Source organism: Naumovozyma castellii, chromosome 8 (assembly GCF_000237345.1).
Source record: "Naumovozyma castellii chromosome 8, complete genome".
Taxonomy (NCBI): domain Eukaryota; kingdom Fungi; phylum Ascomycota; class Saccharomycetes; order Saccharomycetales; family Saccharomycetaceae; genus Naumovozyma; species Naumovozyma castellii.
The window spans coordinates 624,668-644,030 of NC_016498.1; the positions used below are offsets into that span (position 1 = coordinate 624,668).

Consider the following 19,363-nt stretch of genomic DNA (forward strand, 5'->3'; position numbering starts at 1 on the left):
CCACGTCTATTTTTTTTTTTCCATTTGTATGCGCCACTTTTTGATTCAAGAAAATATAAGCAGCTGCTGATTCATAACAATATTTTAACACAAGCATTTCACAATAGTTCGGAAAAGTCACACTACTGGACTTCTTCGATCTTAACTCCAAGACTTAAAGCAATACGGAGCCTTTTGATACCTATTCATACAGAGGTGGGAGATACACTTCTAAGAATAATAAATAATAGGAAAAAGAGCAATGACTACACATATACCGATTCACATACCCTCCATGGTAAAAGAGAGGCCAAAATGGACCAATTTAAGATACCCTGAAGTCATTCCCGAAACTGAACTAGGGAGTTTTATCTTTCCTGACATGAGAGCCTTACATAGACTGAATGTGGGACTATACCCTAATATTGCCTATGAGACAGTAAAAGTGCAAGGTTGCGAGATTTATATTGTAGAACAATGGACAGCCCAAAGAAAGATGTCTACCATTATTACTTCATACACAGGTAACTCGCAGGATGAGGTGACTGGTGTGAGAGTGATCCTTCCTAAGGATCCGACTGAATGGCCTGGCGTGTTTAAGACGTATTACAAAGAGTTGATGGCATCATGTCATCCCAAAGTTATTAATGGTAGTACTCTATTTATAACAAATCTGTCTTCCATGTCATCATCGTTATATTTAATTCATGTGGAATGTGGGGATATTAGAGAAGTTTGGGATAATTTTAAAATTAATTTTGATTTGAAAAGATTACATTGTGGTGGACGTCAAGGGCTACTTTTAAATGGGATTTCCAATGCTGCATTAGAAAAGTTCTCTCAGGTATATAAAATTCCCGTCAAGAAGGGATCTAATAGTGGAAATTCAAACTCTGATAATGAGGAGGGGAAAAGAAAACAAAATGAAGTAGATCATTCGCCTGATGAAACCTCCGATATTCAAAAAATGAATGCATGTACTTCTCCAGTTATCGAACTGGTGACATTAGTCCAATTATCCCTGAGTTATTTTGGGCTACTAGACTTTAAAATACAAAAGAGTGGTTTATTCTGTGAGCAAACGAAAGGTGCAATTGAGGTGTGGTGGAAACGTTATGGTAGAACATACATGGGTATCAATAAACCAAAAAATGAAACGACCTTGGGTCCCACTACCGTGGCAGCCTTGATAAGTTTAGTCCTAAGTTGTTATTTCAAATTGATGGTGGAAGATTGTATATCTTCTAAGGATCCTTTTGATGAGCAAGGATTTTACTCTGGCATTTATACTTTCCAAAAGAAGTATGGGATGTCACAAACACATAAATCGATTTACTTTGATGAGGAGACAGTAGAAAGATTATTTGAAGTGTCGGCGAGAAGTTCTAACGCCGATATCTTCAAGTTTAAGAGGGTTGTCAAGTCCAGGGTTCAAGATATGGCCGGTATGGGGAATTTTATGCATTTGTCAAATGATGTATTAACGACAGATCTTGATACATTGGTGAGAAACATACATTCTGGTGCATTAGCCTCACTTTGGAAGGGTAAAGGACGTTCCACTAGGGATATTAATAATGGGTGGAGTAAAAGGCGGTTTTTGGAAACTAATTTTAATAAGGGTAATCCAGATGAGTTACTGAAGAAGCAGAAACTTTATCATGACAAGAATATGATAGATACCGCAATTATAAATGAAAATTCACCGAGGACGACTACAAATCTGGAATCTGACAGCGAAGTTTATGATTCCAAACCCAATGAAAAGGAGAGTCAATTGGAAAGCACAAATGGATCAGGTTCCTCCTTATCTATATCCTCAATGTGTGTCAATTATGACAAAAATAAGTATCTCCGAAGTCATGATCTTAACATGGTGTACCAAAAAGAATTCTATAGAAGGAAATCTATTCCATTTGTCAATGATGGGCTAGAGCCAATAAGTGTACCAAATAATGAAAGAATAGAATCTAAACAACCAAGACTACATAGATCGACCTCTTTATCTCAGATCTCAAATGCTGTTGAAGTATGGGAGTTGCCATTTGATTCTTCAGTTGTAAGAATGGCAAGAGATTTAAGGAAAGTGCAGAAGCAGGTATCGAAGCAATGTTGTCCTTCCACGAAAGAAGATTATGTCATTGATGTCGTTGGGTCTCAAGAAAAAGTGTTCCACAATCCGGAGGAAGATCAACAATTTAACAATCTTCTAAAGCGATTGCATAGTGATATCGTAAAATGTTCGGAAAGTAATGAAGCATTTGACCATGTGCATGATGATATTGAAAATAAGCATAATTACTTATTAAAGGAAATGAAAGAACTAAACTCATTGAAATCCAAATTATGTTATAACGTCAGGATCATGAACAGGAGAATGAGGGATGTGGAAGACAGTGTCCAGGAATTTGATCTCAAATTAAACAGATATAGAAAGCTACTTCTGGAACAGCAGCCATCTGTTACGCTTGCCATCGAGACGGCAGATGATGCATTGGAGTTTGACAAGTGCATGAGAAATCTTATACACAATGAAAAGACGAAATACGGAGGATTCTGCTTCAAATTACTGGAGAAGGATTTCTTGTTTCATATGATAAAAGACGCTATGGATTGGGGGAAGTGGATTTGTAAGAAATTCTCATACAGTGCTGAATTAACTAGTAGTTCTGATTGATAATTTGGACAGCATTATAGCATATATCATTTGCATGTAGACTTGTATACAAAAACATAATCTATAAATAAGGCTTAATATGGTTAGTTTAGTATATTTTATGAGGGAAGTTCTTCACGAGATGGCACTTATCCTTTAAAAGTTAAAACATGCCAACAATTTTTCAATAAAAGTATGAAGCGGTGGCTCAATGGTAGAGCTTTCGACTCCAGTTAAACTCTGGATTTATTCGGAAACAATTGCAATCGAAGGGTTGCAGGTTCAATTCCTGTCCGTCTCATATTATTTTTTTTTTAAATTTTATTTGAAGTCTCTAACTTTTTTTCTATTTATTTCAGCCACAGTAAATTGTTCATCATTACTCAATAACATTAGATATGAAGATAGATAGATATTTGACCTGCAATGAGTGAACACCATGCAAATTACTCAGTCTTCTCTTCTGTGTCCAGCAAGGAGGAAGCACTCGACATTCTTTTGATGTCCTACGAGGCCTTATCGAAGGAACAAACAAATTGGGTCTGTAATCTGGCTAACGCCTCTTCATTACTATGGCATGCATACACAGCTTTAGGCATTAAGGTTAATTGGACCGGGTTTTATGTTACTGATAAGGAGAATGACACCGAGTTGATATTGGGGCCTTTCCAAGGGAAGCCTGCTTGTCAGACCATCATTTTCGGTAAAGGTGTGTGTGGAACTGCAGCCTCTACTCAGGAAATCCAATTGGTTGCAGATGTGGACAAGTTCCCTGGTCACATTGCTTGCGATGGGGAAACGAAGAGTGAAATTGTCATCCCCATCGTGGATTTGAAGACTAAGAAGACATTAGCGGTCATCGATTTGGATTGTCTTGAATTGAATGGATTCGACGAAATTGATAAGAAGTACTTGGGGGAGTTGGCTAAATTGATAAGTGCATCTTGTAGTTTCTAACTACTAACTTATATACTGTTTACTTTTAACCTTATATTCTTTGAGCTGGGCGCTTATTTTGGTGCGGTGTTCGGATGCAAAAATTTTTCAGAGAAGATGGATTGAAAAATTTTCTGGAGGCGATGAGCTTAAAATTACAGTAGTTTCATTAGATATTTGTACAGCTTGTTCGATAAGACAGTAGATAAGTAAGGTCGGATTAATCTAAACTTAAGAGTCCAACAATGGGGAAAGTTACTAAATCTACAACCGAGGTTGCGGATACGAAAACTGGCTCAAAGAAAAGATCAGTGGATGATGTGGAAGCAAATGTTAAAGGAAACGATGAAACCTTTTCTGTAGATGGATTATTAGATGGTGAAAGTGACAGTGACGATGAAGCCTTTGAATCAGCTCAAGAAGAGGAGGGAAAATCTTTGCAGGAGGCTGAAGAAAATGATTCGGATGCAGAATTGAATAAACTATTAGCCGAAGAAGAAGGAGATAGTGGCGAAGAATATAATACATCCGATTTTGATGATGACAATGAGGACACCAAGAGCTTAGTTGATAAGCTATCAGGTGTGAAGTTGAAGACCATAGCGGATCCTAACGTCTATACTAAATTTTCCGATGGGCAACCGAGAATCATTAAACCAGAAATTAATCCCGTTTATGATAGTGATGATAGTGACGTGGAAACTAAAAATACCATTGGTAACATCCCTCTATCTGCCTACGATGAAATGCCACATATTGGTTATGATATTAACGGAAAAAGAATTATGAGACCTGCTAAGGGATCTGCATTGGATCAATTACTGGATACCATTGAGTTACCAGAAGGTTGGACCGGGCTTTTGGATCAATCATCAGGTGCTGCATTGAATTTAACCGAAGAAGAATTGGAATTGATTTCTAAGATTGAGCGTAATGAACAAACCGATGATACTAACCCATATGAACCATATGTGGATTGGTTTACTAGACACGAGGAAGTCATGCCATTAACTGCTATCCCTGAACCTAAGAGAAGATTTGTTCCATCCAAGAATGAAGCGAAGAGAATTATGAAGATAGTTAAGGCTATTAGAGAAGGTCGTATTATTCCTCCAAAGAAATTGAAGGAACTTAGACAAAAGGAGGAAAATGAAGAACATTATAAGTTTGATCTATGGGGTGATTCCACTGAAACCAATGACCATGTCATGCATTTAAGAGCACCCAAGTTACCTCCTCCAACGAATGAAGAAAGTTATAACCCACCAGAAGAATATTTATTGAATGATGAGGAAAAGAAAGAATGGGAAAATACTGAAGTTGCTGAAAGAGAGAAAAATTTTATTCCACAAAAGTATGGTGCTTTGAGAAAAGTTCCTGGTTATGGTGAAAATATCAGAGAAAGATTTGAAAGATCGTTGGATTTATATTTGGCTCCACGTGTGCGTAAGAATGTCCTTAATATAGATCCCGAATCGTTGATTCCAGAATTACCATCACCAAAGGATTTGAGACCATTCCCAATTCGTTGTTCTACTATCTTTGCTGGTCATAAGGGGAAGATCCGTACTTTATCTATTGATCCATCTGGATTATGGTTAGCCACTGGTTCAGATGATGGTACAGTTAGAGTTTGGGAAATCTTAACCGGTAGAGAAGTTTATAAGGTTTCTTTGATAGATGATACAGAAGAAAACTCCGATGACCATATTGAATGCATAGAATGGAATCCAGATAAGGAAACCGGTATCTTAGCTGTTGCTGTTGGAGAAAATATTCATTTGATTGTTCCACCAATATTTGGGTTTGATATTGAAAATGCAGGTAAGACTAAGATTGAACATGGGTTTGGGTTTGATACATTTGGAACTGTTAAAAAATCCAATATGGAAGTCAATGGGAGTGATGACGAAAATGATGCTGAAGCTAACAATGTTGCTGCTGTCAAGAAACAAATTGCTCAATGGAATAAACCTAGTCAAAAGCAACTGGAAAAGGATATCTGTATTACCATTACATGTAAAAAAACCGTCAAGCGTCTTTCATGGCATAGAAAGGGTGACTATTTTGTCACTATTCAGCCAGACTCTGGTAATACATCTGTATTGATTCATCAATTATCCAAGCATTTAACTCAATCACCATTTAAGAAATCGAAGGGTATAATTATGGATGCTAAATTCCATCCATTCAAACCTCAACTATTTGTTTGTTCTCAAAGATATATTAGAATCTATGATTTATCCCAGCAGACACTAGTAAAGAAATTACTTCCAGGTGCACGTTGGTTATCCAAGATTGATATACATCCACGAGGCGATAACTTAATAGCATCCTCATTTGATAAGCGTGTCTTGTGGCATGATCTTGATTTGGCCAGTACTCCATACAAGACATTAAGATACCATGATAAGGCTGTGAGGAGTGTTAATTTCCACAAGAGATTACCACTTTTCAGTTCAGTGGCAGATGACGGTAACATCCATATCTTCCATGCTACAGTCTACGATGATATGATGAAGAATCCTATGATTGTGCCCTTGAAGAAACTAACTGGTCATAAGATAAAGAACAGTCTGGGGGTTCTAGACGCTATCTGGCATCCAAGAGAGGCATGGTTATTCTCTGCCGGTGCCGATAACACTGCACGTTTATGGACAACCTAATGAATCTGGCACGTATCAATCTTATATATAGATGAATAATCAATTTGTACACTATAAAAACAATTCAAAAACCACGAGAAAGTCTTTCTATACGATGAATTAAGCGCCGATTGTTTTGTTTATTTTTTTACAAATCGTTACCCGGTATTCTAAATTGTGGCATTTTTACAAAAAAAAATGTAAAAAAACTGTGGCTCATCGATAGGTGGACGTAGCAAAACCGAGACATTAAGGATAAACAGATATATAAATCAGAACCCTTATGATAGTGAATAGTATAGTATTTAGCTTGAGTTATTGAACCAGTAATCCGAACATATACGATCAACAAACCAATACTATCTGCTATGTCAAGTTCTACAGCTAATTCAAACAATTTTGCCACTTTTTGCAAGGAAAAGGCTCACCAAAAGTCTCAAAACATGCAACAAAACCAACGCGCGTATTACTATAATATGTGTGGACAGACCAGTGAAGAAACTGACGATGAGGATGACATGATTGTGGACCTGAGTTCAGGATCTCTGACTGCGGTACCATTAAAGAGCTGGACTCTTATGACGGAAATAACAGAACAATTTGGTAAGTTATAAAAGAACGAACTGAACACGACAAAATCACTGAGTGAAGCGATTAGTTTCTCAGTATATCCTTCAATGTGGGGAGGATGAACCAGGACGCATACCAAATCCACAACTTTCAAGCATTCAATTTTACATAATCATTGTAACAATCATGTATAACATATTTAGCATAATACAATAAGCATACTTATAAAAAAATTTCAAAGTTTAATATTAATAATTTCACTTATTAAAAATAAGTACATAGGAGGATAGATTAGTAAATAAAATACAAATCAGCTTATTTCAAGACCTTACCGTCAACAATTTCCTTACCGTTGACTGGCTTGTCCCAAGCCCACATATTGTTAACAAATTCCTTGTCTTCTTCCTTGGTTGGGTCCAACTTGGTGTAGCTGTAAGATTCCCAATCTGGAGCAACGTCAAAGGCTGGGACACTGTCTTGACCTCTGACCAAGACGGCACCGACAATACCATTGTCATTGTTTTCACCATAGACAACCATGGAACCGAACATGTACTTGGTAGAAGCAGACAATCTGTTGAAGAAACCACCAATCAAGTTGTTAGACATGAAAGTTAAAGTCAATTCATCGTTATATTTATATTCAACCTTCCATAGAGAGTATTCTTCTGGGTTGTAATGTTCCCAGAACCATGGCAAAGCAACAGGTCTGGTATCTTCGTTAGAGTATTTTCTCTTCCATTCATCCAAGACGAAAGTAGATCTTCCTAATAAATCTAATGGATGCTTTGGTTTCTTTTCAGCTGGAGCTTCAGCGGCAGCTTCTGGCTTCTTTTCAGCAGCAGGTTTCTTTTCAGCCTTTGGCTTCTTTTCCTTCTTTGGTGCAACGTATTCCAAAGTCTTTTCTGGGAAAGTGAAATCTTGGAAACGAGGAGCCTTAATTGGACCAGCCAAGACGGTCTTGAACCATCTAGTTAAAGCTGGGTATTTAGCTCTGAATTCTGGACCAAAAGTGGTAGCGAAACCTAAAGCCCATTGACCAGCACCTTGCAAATCAGCCAAAGAGATGTTTTCAGTGGCCAAGTAAGTGTATTCCTTTAATCTGGCTTCGTAAACAGCAGCAAGTTTTTCAATGGTAGCGTTAGCAGTTTCCACTTCTCTCTTGTTGTATGGACCGACAGTGATCAAAAACCATGGCTTGTAAATGACAGAGGCTAAGTCACTGTTAGTCAAAGAGGCCCATCTTAAGATTTGAGCTTTTTCCTTAGTGTTGGTACCAACCAATTTAGCCTTAACTTTTTCATCACCGATCAAATCGACCAAGTAGTAAATGATAGCAAGGGCTTCAGTTAGCTTGAAACCGTTTGGACCAGTCAAAGCTGGGACCTTCTTCAATGGGAAAAGGGTAGCGAATTCTTCGCAGTCATCCTTTTGGACAATATCGAAATCTAGCTTGAAGTGAGAAATCAAAGCTTCAGCAGCAGCAGATCTAGTACTTCTACTAACGTATAATTTACCTTGAGCCATTGTTGTAGGTTGGTGAACGTGAGTTGATTGATACGGTAATCTTAAAATTTGAATTCAAAATTTAAATGTGTAAGATGGTGTAAAGTAAGTGATGATGAAGATGAACTTGAAAGAGATGAAAATTTTTTTTTCAGTTTTTTGCGTGTTTAAAAAATATTAGGTAAGCGATCTGTATTGATATTCTCGATAATAGTATTTTGAGAGAAGAACAAGTGTATAGTATAATATTGTAGATGATACTATCATGTGGGTGAGGATTCTGGGTTCTCTGTAAGGTTTGGGTCCTGACTTGACAGCTTGATGCTTGTTTTTCTTAACGTCCAGATTCTTACGTACGTTGTGTCGCCAAGTACCTCTTAAAAAAAAAAGAACGTAATAAGTACTATTTAATTTATTTGTACATTAAACTTGTTTTTTATAATATTCCTAATATGTGTTTGTCAATTGAGGTGGCTGCTTCATGGATTTGCAATTGTGACACATATTTGAAAGAATTCCTTCGGTGTTGTTGTAATTTCCGTTACGATAATTTGACATAGATTGGCGTTAGTTATACGTTTGATTGACAATGCCCTCATCTGTTACCAAAGGGTAAAGAAATAATAACATATCATGCTGGGAGATCCCGAGACACGACTTCGAGAAGCTATTATTGAAGGTAAATTACTGATAGTGAAACGATTACTCCGACGCTACCCGAATATCTTGCATAACATAGATTGTCGGAACGGTTGGAGTTCGTTACACTATGCATCATTCCATGGTCGATATTTGATTTGTGTACACCTGATTCAATTGGGTCATGAATGCACAATCCGGACTTTTAAAGGTAATTCGTGTATTCATTTAGCCCTTTTGAATGGACATGAACAGACTACACATCTGTTGTTACAATATTTCCCTCAATTTATTAATGATAAGGGCGAAAGGGGTAAGAGTCCCCTACATATAGCGTGTATGTTTGACTATGATCGGTGTCTTAATTTATTGATTGGATTAGGTGCAGATATAAACGTTATTGATGATAATGGTGATGGTGTGATGCATTTATGTTTACAATATAGCAGTTTAAAATGTATGCACGTTTTAATTAAAGAGGGAAAATTGATTAATGACGATCAAGAAAGAGATAAGGATAATTGGCGACCTAGTGATGTAATAAGCACATTTGAAATGGGTATAATATACAAGAAGGCCTTAACTAAGAGGAAGTTACAAGTGAAATCAAAGACGAATGGACCCTTTAGTACACCGGTAGAATCTGTAGTGGATAAGTTCCAAGGATTGAAGTTAAATATTACTACTCCATTGACCATAAATCAATATCAGGAGGGGTCGCCTGCTCCAGCTGGTGTGAAATCTCCAAAAATAGATATTCCTGTGTTTACACCCACGCAAAGGAACTTTCCTGATCGAGATAGGGATAGTGTGTCTGCAATATCTCTATCCAGTACTGATGATGATGGTAGTGGAATTGAAGGGGTTAACGAACCAAGAGATCGCATTGAGGCGTACCTGGCACAGGACGATGATGACAAAGAACGAAACGAAGATGTTGAGGATAAAATTACACGAGAAAGATCAGTGACCATTACGAAATCAAAGCAAAGTATTGAGTTAATTGATAAGTATTTAGTGGGAGATGATGTAATGGAGATGGTGAAGACTAAACGATCACCAGGCCATATTAAGAAATCGTTATTGAGTGTCCCAGTGGCAAAATTAAGAAAATGATAAAAGTTAGTGAATTATGTAAATATATATATATATGCTAGTGTCTCTGACATGAATTCGTAGCGTTATCGAAATATAAATGGTAATGTAATTGACAACCTGGGTTAAACAAAGCGTTACAATGAGAACAAGATAATTGGTTTTTTGCGTTGAAATGTTGGTATTGATCAAAAGTCATCTGTTGGTAGCAATGTCCGCATATGATTACAGGGACGTCCTTGTCCAGTATGAGATCAAATTTTTGCAATGGGTGAGTTGTTTGTTCTTGATGACATTGGTAGCATGCCCAGTATATTCCAGGGCAACATTTAAACTTCAGCGATATTATGTCTAAGTTAGAATGCCAATGAGTGCATCTCGATTCGTTGTCGATGAGGTCTCCATGTATGAGGTCCATTTTGTAAAGATGTGTGAGTCTGTTGTTATGTTAGATAGATATGCCTTTTTTTCGATGCGCCGGTAAATAAAAATGTTTAGTATAATATAGTATAGACTGTTTTAGTATAAATAAGAATAAGTAAGTAAGTACAAGCGGAGTGGTAGGAATGTTGATATTGAGATTTATATGCAAAAAAATTGGAACAAGAAAAATGCGTTACAAGATAGTGTGATAGTTCAAATCATTTAACGAAATTGACACCCTTTTCAATATTCTTCTTCAAAGTTTCCTTACATTTTTCCAACATTTCATTCTCTTCAGGGGACAATTGACCGTATTCATGAATCTTCTGTACACCTTGTGGTCCCAAAGTGATCTTAGAGGCGAAGAAATCGATGCCTTGATCTTTAAAGATTGGTGAATCGACAAATGATGATACAATAACATCCTTTTCGTTATTCAACCCACTCATGACAGCATCAGCAAATTTAGCCCCGGCAAAAGCCATTGATAAAGTGGCAGAACCTGCACCATCCTTGGCCTTAACGACTTCATCACCACCGAATTGAATTCTATGAATTAGAGCATCCTTTTGTTCCTTAGTAATAGTCTTGGGCATCTCCTTCTGTTGAGACAAGATTGGAATGATAGTGATCCCTGAATGCCCGCCAATGACATTAACAGCTTCCTTTGTTGGATCAGTCTCCTTAATTTCAGAAATGAATCTGGAAGCTCTAATGGAATCCAAAGTGGTGACCCCAAACAATTTCTTAGGGTTATAACAGCCCAATTTCTTCAATTCTTGAGCCACGATGGGGACAGTAGAGTTCACTGGATTGGAAATGACACAGATGGCAGCCTGTGGAGCGAATTCTCCAATATTTTGAGCCAACCCACTGACGATCCCCGCATTAATATTAAACAAATCGTCTCTAGTCATACCTGGTTTACGTGGTACGCCCGCTGGAATCAACACGACATCGGTGTCCTTTAGGGCATCACGTAGTGCATCCGGTTGGTCCGGGGTGTACCCCTTGACCGTTGAATTGGTTGGAATGTGTGATAGGTCTGTGGCGACCCCCTTAGCGTTCTTGATATCGTATAGTCTCAAGTCAGTGACTTTATGATTCAGTTTTAAGAGAAGGGATAAGGGTTGACCTATACCTCCTGCGGCACCGAGGACGGCGACCTTGTATGGGTTGACAGCGGCGACGGAGAAGGATCTTTTGGAAGTGAGTCTGAGAGCAGATAGCATTGTTGGTTTTGATTGAGTGTGAGTGGTTGTTAGAGTGTGTGTTAAACGGAACACGAGTATGTATATTAGCACTATAAGCATAGATATAGATATATGTATATATATATATATATATAAAGTGGATGGATGTCCGGGGCGGAAAAGGAAGAGAGAGATTTGCTGTGATTGGCCCGTGAGGGTGTCCTATGAGAAAACGTATTTAGGTGTCGATAGCAGAGCCCAAGTAGAGTCTGAGCTGGTTACGGGTGGCTGGGAGCAGCTTGCAGGGCACAGGGTAGTCGCTGTTGTGGTGCTGTTTGGCCAGGGCATCGTATGCTTGTAAGCGATGACACCCTCCAAAGGCGAAGAAGTAGGTGTGGTCCTGTTCCTTGAGGTAGAGGACGTCGATGGCGGGCAGTTGGCCCTTTAGCTGCTGTGCTTGCTCCAGGGTACAAGTGGCACTGGCCATGGGGGTGCCCTCTGCCGTGGAGACCATGGCTTTGATCTTGTTGTGGTCCAATACGGGCAGGATGGGTCTTCTGATCTGCGAGAGAGGAACTGTAGTGATGGTGTGCAAGTTAGTGGTCTGGATGGATGACATGGCGGTGGTTGTGTTGTCTGGGATCTACGAGACTGAGAGAAACACCATCGATCCAGATATATATATATATTTGAAGATGAAGATGCCTTGATAGTAGTGTTAGTAATATAGTGATGGCCGCGCCGTATGCTTAGTCAACAACAGCATCAGGTGTTGTTGATAGTGATGGTGATGGTCCTAGTGCTAGTGGTTGTTACTCATCCTCTTGTGATATAGTTCTTGCACTGTATTGATTCTTCTTTGTATATTCTCTCTATACATTGTTCGGTCCATCCCCGAATCTCGGTCTTATACTATCCATATCTTCTTTATAGTACACTACACTACACTACAATATACCATACCGTCTCCCAGCACTCTACTCTACCACTCATTCCTAAACCTTTGTACAAATGACAGACACCGTTCAGCAGCAAGATCAGCCTAAATGTCCTCTTGACGACGAGGCTAAACAAGTATGGCTAAAACAACATGCCTCGAGCAACCCTCACCCAATGCCCGACCATGAACAACCTCAACAACCATTAGAGTGCTCGTCTGAGACTCTCAAACAACCCACCCCGGCTTCCAATAGGGAGATATCCACCATACCTAGAACAGGAACAGAACAAAACTGGATATACCCCTCAGAATCACAATTCTACCAGGCAATGAAAAGGAAGAATTGGAACCCAGATCTCAAGGACATGCAAACAGTTGTCCCCTTGCATAACTCTATTAACGAGAGAGTTTGGCATTATATTAAGAATTGGGAGAAAGATGCCGGCGGAGACGCATGTGGAGGCATAAAATTGTCCACTTTTAAAGGAGATTCTCATAAATGGACCCCGAGAGCTTGGATTAGATATAATATCTTCCAAATGAGTAAACCCTTCGATAGACACGATTGGCAAATAGATAGATGTGGCAAGACTATCGATTATGTCATTGATTTCTACTGTGATATGAAAAAAGTGGAACACGATGGGAAGATAGAAGAGATGCCCAACGTTTATCTTGATGTAAGACCCAAATTGAATTCCTGGGAGGGCATCAAATTAAGATTATGGAAGACATTCAAATTTTAATATTACATACATACTTACATACATTCATTTTTGATTTATTCTTGCAAAAAAAAAAGCTACGTACATACTCCCGTCGCGTCCCATTTCATGTATTTATTCATTTCATGTACTGTTTATATTTAATTTCCTTCGATTTCATCCTCATCTTCGTCTTCATCATCATCATCACTGACTCCACTATCATCCGATGCTGTATCATTATTTATTTCTTCATCCTCATCCTCGTCGTCGTCATCATCCTCGTCATCATCTTCTTCCTCTGTTTGATCAGATCTGACAACATTGATGTCCGTCGTATCGCTGAGTTTCTCCTCTTGCAATTTAGCAGCTGCAATCTCTTTATTCTTCTTAATCTCACTAATCTTTCGCCTCACACATTCAACAATATCTGTCCATTCTCTCATACCACCCATACCAATGTCACCACAAATCAATACTTTCTCCACAGGTTTCAAAATCGTCACATAGGAACATTCATCCTGTAATATCGTCAAATGTTTCTTCGTCATGGGATTAATATACATAAAGGTATTCATTGCAGGAGCCACCATAATCGGCGTCGTTGGAGTCCAATCTCTAACTACACTAGTCAACAGATTATTACAAATACCATTAGCCAATTTAGCTAACGTATTGGCACTCAAAGGTGCAATTAATAATATATCTGCCCATTTCCTCAATTCATGATGCAAGATAGGTTCATTACCAGCATTTTTCTTATATTCAAACCAAACATCCTCCTCTCTCCATATCTTGACATGCGATGATATCTTTAGTCCCTTAAGGAAATGTTCAGCAGGTTTAGTAATGATTAATTGAATGGAAACTCTCTCTGGAGTATATATCTTGAATAATTTATCTATAATGAGGGGAACTTTTATAGTGGCAACGGAACCAGTAGCACCAATTAAAATATGGAATTTCTTATCATCCTCCCTTTGGAAAAATTCATAAAAGGGAATTCGAGGTCCAGTGGGGGTACCCACAACTTCCTTTGGGTTCGTCGTTGTCGTCTTGGGAACAGCAGCAACTGGCTCATCCTTAGTATCAAAATAAATGAAATCACCAGGCATATGAACAATAGAATTTTTCTCCTCTAATGTCGTACTAGACTCACCGCTACCACTACCATCTGGTGATGCTTTAGTCTTAGGTAACGATGAGTTTAAATTCTCATGTGATTGATTGGGTGATGTCGTCACGGAGGAACTCTTACTGGCAGGTTTATTAGAAATGGAATATCGATGATGTTGTGTCTTCTCGGTTTCCGTACTTGTGCTGAAGGAAACGGCTGTAGCCGTGCTAGTATTTGATACAGTTCTCCTATCCATATTATTACTAACCTCACCGAGCACAGTCACTGTTGGAGAAACTACTCGGATAGTTGAAGCGGGAAGCTCAGTAGGTGTAGTATCTATTCGAACTTCTTTAATTTTAGTCTTATTTTCTATTATTGTCGTTGACGTTATATTATGATTGATCTGTGGAGAAATGGCATCGTTAGTGGATGATTGAGGTTGTGGTTTCTTATTTAAGATAGAAACTGGTTTGATCTCCTTTGTAGGAGTTGCGATCGGCATGGAATTGCCAGCAGGGTCTTGTTTAATCCCGTTTGAAGTGGCAGCAGCTTCCTTCGTTGTGGCGGTTGCGGTGTTTATATTCTTTGCAACCAAATTCTCGTTAACCATGGCCAAAATGTGGGGTATTTCAAAGTATATGACTATTCAATTCAATAGATCTTGGTCTTTATGCGTTAAAGGACCGTATTCGAATATAAAACAACCTCAGCGTATTTTGTAGTGCGATGATTTGTGATGGTGATGGTCAAATCAACTCTTGTTCCAATTATCAATTCCATTTTGACCTTTCGGCTTACGTAATAGTTTTTTATGCAGGGTAACACAGCTCGAATTAATTAATATAACGAATGATATTTTATTAAATAACAGTATCTATTCTATTTTATTCCAGTTCAATTTGAGTTATTGCATATGTGTTATTATCAATAAGCATATATATCCTAGAATATACAACTACTCTTTTCCTGCTTTTCAACTATTGCTCTTTGCTTCCTTTTCTACTCTCCACCGAGCAGGGAACTCAACCCAAGGAATGCAAGCAATGTATACTTGGCATATTTGCTTTCAGAAACCCAAATGGTAACGTACCCAATTTGAGGAAGGTAGCCCTTCACAGTTCCAACTATATCCTTCTCCTTAGATAAATAGATCTTTTTATTCTTATACAGGGAAATGTCATTGACAGCATTATTATCCCCCTTTGTGAGCAAGAATTGTTTGTTCTGACTCTCTGACTTGGAATGATGTTCTCTTAACACTCTATGCACAATGGGGATGTCTTGTCCTTCATTTTCATAAACAACAATGTCACCCACTTTATTCTGTGTATTTCTATTCCATAAGAATAGCACATCACCTCTTTGGAAGGCAGGTTCCATGGATCCTGAAAGCACGACAACAATGGGGGAATCTGTGTTGGCAAATAATGAGAGTCCTTGCCAAAACATGTAGGCGGATGCAAACACGAAGCATAGGTTTAGCAGTTTGGCCAGTTCTAATCTGATGTTCATGTTGAATTGGTTTGTAGTGTTTGGACTGGTGGGTTCCCCTGTGAGTGAGTGAATGAGTGAGTAAATTATGTCCTTGTCTGTATTAATCAACTATGGTTTTGACAGCTCAACGATCAATTTCGTTAACTTTCACCGCGAAATACAAAATATTACAGAAAAATAATTGAATGGTGACAGGAATATTTAGTTCGTTATTTTATATGTACAAACAGGCCGTTTATGCAGCTATCTTACTTTGTAGTGTCTCCATCTTCTCCCTTTTCATGGTGCAATACTCCACAAATTGCGTTGCATTTTCCTTGTTAGATACCTGCATAGTATCCCTAGATAATAAATTGTATATCTCAATATAATTTCTTAGCCATTCCATCCATGATAACCCATGTAAAAATGAATCAGCCAGGTCATCGTCTTTCTTAACACCGGATATATTTGAGGTATCGTTTTCATGGTTTCTTAAGCAGTTAAAAAGTTTAAATTTTGCCGATGCTGAGCTATTCAATAACTTAACCAGATCAATTTTCCAATCCTGAGGGATACCGATAAATGGTCTTCCCAAATCATTTGCATTATCCATACAAGAGTTTCTTATTATCTCCTTCACTAATTTAATCTTGAAATCTTTGGAATATTTGTTACTGTTTTTCTTTTTGTTCTTATCATTGTCTGTGGGACACCAAAATGATGTCATTCTTTGCGGATTTGAGGATAAAACAGAGTATTCATGTTTACCCATATTATTGTATCGTATTCTGTTTTCTAAAGTGGAATATAACACGTTTTCCAAAATATTACATCTAATAATGGGGTCCAATACGAATCGAGATGACATTGTTCTGGTTCTCTGTCGTTCAATGGTGAAAAGATCAGGTTTTGACACATTATCCTTCTCATCCAGCAGATATTCCACAAGTCTATATGTCATTAATGAGAAATCATTGGGTTCCAGGCTGGAAGATTCAATCTCTAATTCAGGTAAGAATTTCCTTTCCAATTGGATCTTTTCCCATGATAATAAAGTTGGCCATGGACTCATCAAATCCCATTTAAATTTAGAAATAGCAAAATTAGAAATCCCCGTATCAATGGAATTAATAACGAGGGTACCTTGATGCAAACGTTTCAACCTTAATTGTTCCAAATGTTTGCATTGTTCCATGATATTTGTCCTTCGATTCAATTTGGTTATCCCTATGGGTGAACCAATGATGAGAGAAAGATCCTTTAACGTTTTTGCCGTAACATTATTGCAGTATCCATTTAATAGGGACAGTATATTGCTCATCTCATGCCATTTTCCCTTATGATGTGAAATATTTGTGTGATGGGTTCATCGAACTGAAATTTGTCGTTTCGTGTTTGTTTAAGTGTTTTTTTATTATGCGTTTGGTAATATAGCAAGGTGATACCCATAGAAGATATATATTATATAAAGTTATTTTGGCAATGGGGGTTTGTGGGAAATGTTAAAGGTAAAGGAATATTAAATATTAATTATTTTTTTGTTTCAGAATCTAATTTCTTTTATTATTTTAACACTTTTAAATTGGGAAATTAAATTTCAAAAAGTAAATAAAAAAAGTATCTGAAATTGATAATGTGATCATTCTAGAAATCGATAAGTGTTAAATTTGGGATTTTGAAAAGATAACTATGACCAAAGAAGTAGAAGAGCAATATTTCAAACCCAACTGTTGAAATATTGATAGACTGACAAGCTGACGCGTCGTATAATGAGATGTCTTGCTTGAAAAATTTTCCTATATAAAGAGAGAGGAACGCGTTCTTGAATAATTTCTTAGTTATACTTTTATATTCACTTCTCCTATAGAGGAGGAGAACAATTGTTCTCCAGTACACTAGATGGTCTAATACCATTGCTCTATATCTGCTGTTGCACTGCTAGCGCTTAATTGATGTTGTAAGTGCCACACAAGAGTTGAGGTTTTTCAGTACGAGGATACTTGCGAATGACAGGCTCCTCATCACTAAACCCCAGCTCTCTTTCCTCGTCATCGTCACCCTCCCGATCTGGCTTCTCCCACAAACATCTGAGCTCGTCACTACCACCTTTACCTGAGAAACTGCAAAATATCCAACCTCTTACTCTTCAAATGCTCCCACATGGCGTTATATAAGCTCGTCATTCTGAGATCATCCTTGAACAGCACACGAGGCACTGGCAACTTGGGATTCTTCACCATAAAAGCAGCAAAGACAGCTAGGTAGCTGGCCTTAAACTTATCAAGAAGCATGGATTTTTGACGTCCATACTTAACCATGACAGCATTCAAATCATCTCCCCAACAAAGCCCTCTAACCTGCAAAAACTCCTTCTTGGAAAGGATAAGCTGAAGCATCAAAATGAACTCAAAACCAAACCGTCTCACAGCGCAAGGACCACCCTCCCAACAGACACACCCACCGTTCTCAGGAGCTAGACATCTGGAACATAAACCATCCGTATACCACAAAGGAAACGACAGGCAGGACTCATTGAGACCATAGAAATGCAACCGAGCAGCAATACCAGCAGGGACACCAAGGAAATCAAAAACATTCTTACAATGGTGGAATAATTCAAATATCTCATCCTTAATTGGCATGGCCTTTAATCTTTTACTGGCACCCACCTTGAAAGGCAGGATTTTCAACTTTGGAATTGGCACTACAGTATTATTATTCTTTCTCTTCTTGGAATGACCATTTCTGGAGGCAGAATTATAGATTGGGGGAAGCACAGAATCTTTTCTTGGACTGGGGGTAGCAGCACTAGAAACCTTGGCTGGAGACATCAATCTTCCATTGGAATTGGAATTAGAACTGGAATTAATACCATCACCAACATTCATCAGGTAATTATTCATGGTGAGAATAGAGGAAGGCCTATTATTCCTGATAGCATTTGGAACAGACAATGGGGAAACGTTCTCCTTATCATTATTATTCGAATTGGAACTCAAATCAAAAGAATCAGCATCAACATTATCATTATCGTCACAACCACTGGACATTGGAACATCTGGCACAGCATCAAACTCATCAGAATTACTGACGTTAGCGTCATAATCTTCAAAAACAGAGGACTCGTTACCAAAAGAAAGAGAATTATCTTCAGAATTAGCATTGGAATTACCGATACCATCACCTAAACTGGACCCCACTTCTTCCACTCGTGGGCCAACTTCACCCTTCAAATACCGGTACAAATGAGAGACATCGTCTGGAATTCCATGGAGATGGGAGCAACATAGGTCATGACCAAGATGGCTGAGACCATAGAACCTGGCCATCTGCTTGGCAATGCAAACATCTGGCTTGATGGAGAACTTACCAACACACCTCTTGGTCCAGAATGACATACAAACACCTCCTTCACGTAGCCTACCTGCCGTTTGGATATACTCACCCACAGTGGGCAAATAATCAACCAGTAAGACAAGCT

At 38.2% G+C, this 19,363-nt stretch overlaps 14 protein-coding genes and 1 non-coding gene across 15 annotated transcripts; 7 read left to right on the plus strand and 8 right to left on the minus strand.

The window, feature by feature from the left end:
• Nucleotides 1–241: 241 nt before the first annotated feature.
• On the plus strand, nucleotides 242–2,656 carry STB6 (Stb6p; the record flags this gene model as incomplete). Its single annotated transcript, XM_003677934.1, has 1 exon — nucleotides 242–2,656. One exon carries the CDS (start codon nucleotides 242–244, stop codon nucleotides 2,654–2,656), a length of 2,415 nt encoding a protein of 804 aa, XP_003677982.1.
• A 176-nt stretch (nucleotides 2,657–2,832) lies between these two features.
• On the plus strand, nucleotides 2,833–2,936 carry NCAS0Htrna4W. The gene is made up of 2 exons: nucleotides 2,833–2,869; nucleotides 2,900–2,936. It is a non-coding gene; the product is annotated as a tRNA-Trp (tRNA).
• A 125-nt stretch (nucleotides 2,937–3,061) lies between these two features.
• NCAS0H03260 (L-methionine (R)-S-oxide reductase) lies at nucleotides 3,062–3,592 on the plus strand (the record flags this gene model as incomplete). The annotated part of the gene is made up of 1 exon (XM_003677935.1): nucleotides 3,062–3,592. The coding sequence occupies one exon, from the start codon at nucleotides 3,062–3,064 to the stop codon at nucleotides 3,590–3,592; it is 531 nt and encodes a 176-aa protein (XP_003677983.1).
• Nucleotides 3,593–3,816: 224 nt separating this feature from the next.
• ERB1 (ribosome biogenesis protein ERB1) lies at nucleotides 3,817–6,237 on the plus strand (the record flags this gene model as incomplete). Its single annotated transcript, XM_003677936.1, has 1 exon — nucleotides 3,817–6,237. One exon carries the CDS (start codon nucleotides 3,817–3,819, stop codon nucleotides 6,235–6,237), a length of 2,421 nt encoding a protein of 806 aa, XP_003677984.1.
• A 347-nt stretch (nucleotides 6,238–6,584) lies between these two features.
• NCAS0H03280 (uncharacterized protein) lies at nucleotides 6,585–6,830 on the plus strand (the record flags this gene model as incomplete). Its single annotated transcript, XM_003677937.1, has 1 exon — nucleotides 6,585–6,830. One exon carries the CDS (start codon nucleotides 6,585–6,587, stop codon nucleotides 6,828–6,830), a length of 246 nt encoding a protein of 81 aa, XP_003677985.1.
• Nucleotides 6,831–7,101: 271 nt separating this feature from the next.
• Nucleotides 7,102–8,313, minus strand: TEF4 (translation elongation factor EF1B gamma; the record flags this gene model as incomplete). Its single annotated transcript, XM_003677938.1, has 1 exon — nucleotides 7,102–8,313. One exon carries the CDS (start codon nucleotides 8,311–8,313, stop codon nucleotides 7,102–7,104), a length of 1,212 nt encoding a protein of 403 aa, XP_003677986.1.
• Nucleotides 8,314–8,925: 612 nt separating this feature from the next.
• NCAS0H03300 (ankyrin repeat domain-containing protein) lies at nucleotides 8,926–10,047 on the plus strand (the record flags this gene model as incomplete). The annotated part of the gene is made up of 1 exon (XM_003677939.1): nucleotides 8,926–10,047. One exon carries the CDS (start codon nucleotides 8,926–8,928, stop codon nucleotides 10,045–10,047), a length of 1,122 nt encoding a protein of 373 aa, XP_003677987.1.
• Nucleotides 10,048–10,084: 37 nt separating this feature from the next.
• Nucleotides 10,085–10,444, minus strand: HOT13 (Hot13p; the record flags this gene model as incomplete). The annotated part of the gene is made up of 1 exon (XM_003677940.1): nucleotides 10,085–10,444. The coding sequence occupies one exon, from the start codon at nucleotides 10,442–10,444 to the stop codon at nucleotides 10,085–10,087; it is 360 nt and encodes a 119-aa protein (XP_003677988.1).
• Nucleotides 10,445–10,667: 223 nt separating this feature from the next.
• MDH1 (malate dehydrogenase MDH1) lies at nucleotides 10,668–11,762 on the minus strand (the record flags this gene model as incomplete). The annotated part of the gene is made up of 1 exon (XM_003677941.1): nucleotides 10,668–11,762. One exon carries the CDS (start codon nucleotides 11,760–11,762, stop codon nucleotides 10,668–10,670), a length of 1,095 nt encoding a protein of 364 aa, XP_003677989.1.
• A 118-nt stretch (nucleotides 11,763–11,880) lies between these two features.
• SRX1 (sulfiredoxin) lies at nucleotides 11,881–12,261 on the minus strand (the record flags this gene model as incomplete). Its single annotated transcript, XM_003677942.1, has 1 exon — nucleotides 11,881–12,261. One exon carries the CDS (start codon nucleotides 12,259–12,261, stop codon nucleotides 11,881–11,883), a length of 381 nt encoding a protein of 126 aa, XP_003677990.1.
• Nucleotides 12,262–12,653: 392 nt separating this feature from the next.
• Nucleotides 12,654–13,328, plus strand: CYT2 (cytochrome c1 heme lyase CYT2; the record flags this gene model as incomplete). The annotated part of the gene is made up of 1 exon (XM_003677943.1): nucleotides 12,654–13,328. The coding sequence occupies one exon, from the start codon at nucleotides 12,654–12,656 to the stop codon at nucleotides 13,326–13,328; it is 675 nt and encodes a 224-aa protein (XP_003677991.1).
• A 119-nt stretch (nucleotides 13,329–13,447) lies between these two features.
• CAB3 (phosphopantothenoylcysteine decarboxylase complex subunit CAB3) lies at nucleotides 13,448–15,016 on the minus strand (the record flags this gene model as incomplete). Its single annotated transcript, XM_003677944.1, has 1 exon — nucleotides 13,448–15,016. One exon carries the CDS (start codon nucleotides 15,014–15,016, stop codon nucleotides 13,448–13,450), a length of 1,569 nt encoding a protein of 522 aa, XP_003677992.1.
• Nucleotides 15,017–15,405: 389 nt separating this feature from the next.
• On the minus strand, nucleotides 15,406–15,918 carry SEC11 (signal peptidase complex catalytic subunit SEC11; the record flags this gene model as incomplete). The annotated part of the gene is made up of 1 exon (XM_003677945.1): nucleotides 15,406–15,918. The coding sequence occupies one exon, from the start codon at nucleotides 15,916–15,918 to the stop codon at nucleotides 15,406–15,408; it is 513 nt and encodes a 170-aa protein (XP_003677993.1).
• A 217-nt stretch (nucleotides 15,919–16,135) lies between these two features.
• Nucleotides 16,136–17,203, minus strand: NCAS0H03370 (cruciform cutting endonuclease; the record flags this gene model as incomplete). Its single annotated transcript, XM_003677946.1, has 1 exon — nucleotides 16,136–17,203. The coding sequence occupies one exon, from the start codon at nucleotides 17,201–17,203 to the stop codon at nucleotides 16,136–16,138; it is 1,068 nt and encodes a 355-aa protein (XP_003677994.1).
• Nucleotides 17,204–17,990: 787 nt separating this feature from the next.
• Nucleotides 17,991–19,363, minus strand: NCAS0H03380 (uncharacterized protein; the record flags this gene model as incomplete). Its single annotated transcript, XM_003677947.2, has 1 exon — nucleotides 17,991–19,363. A coding segment is annotated over one exon (1,373 nt), but the record flags the coding sequence as incomplete, so codon positions are not given.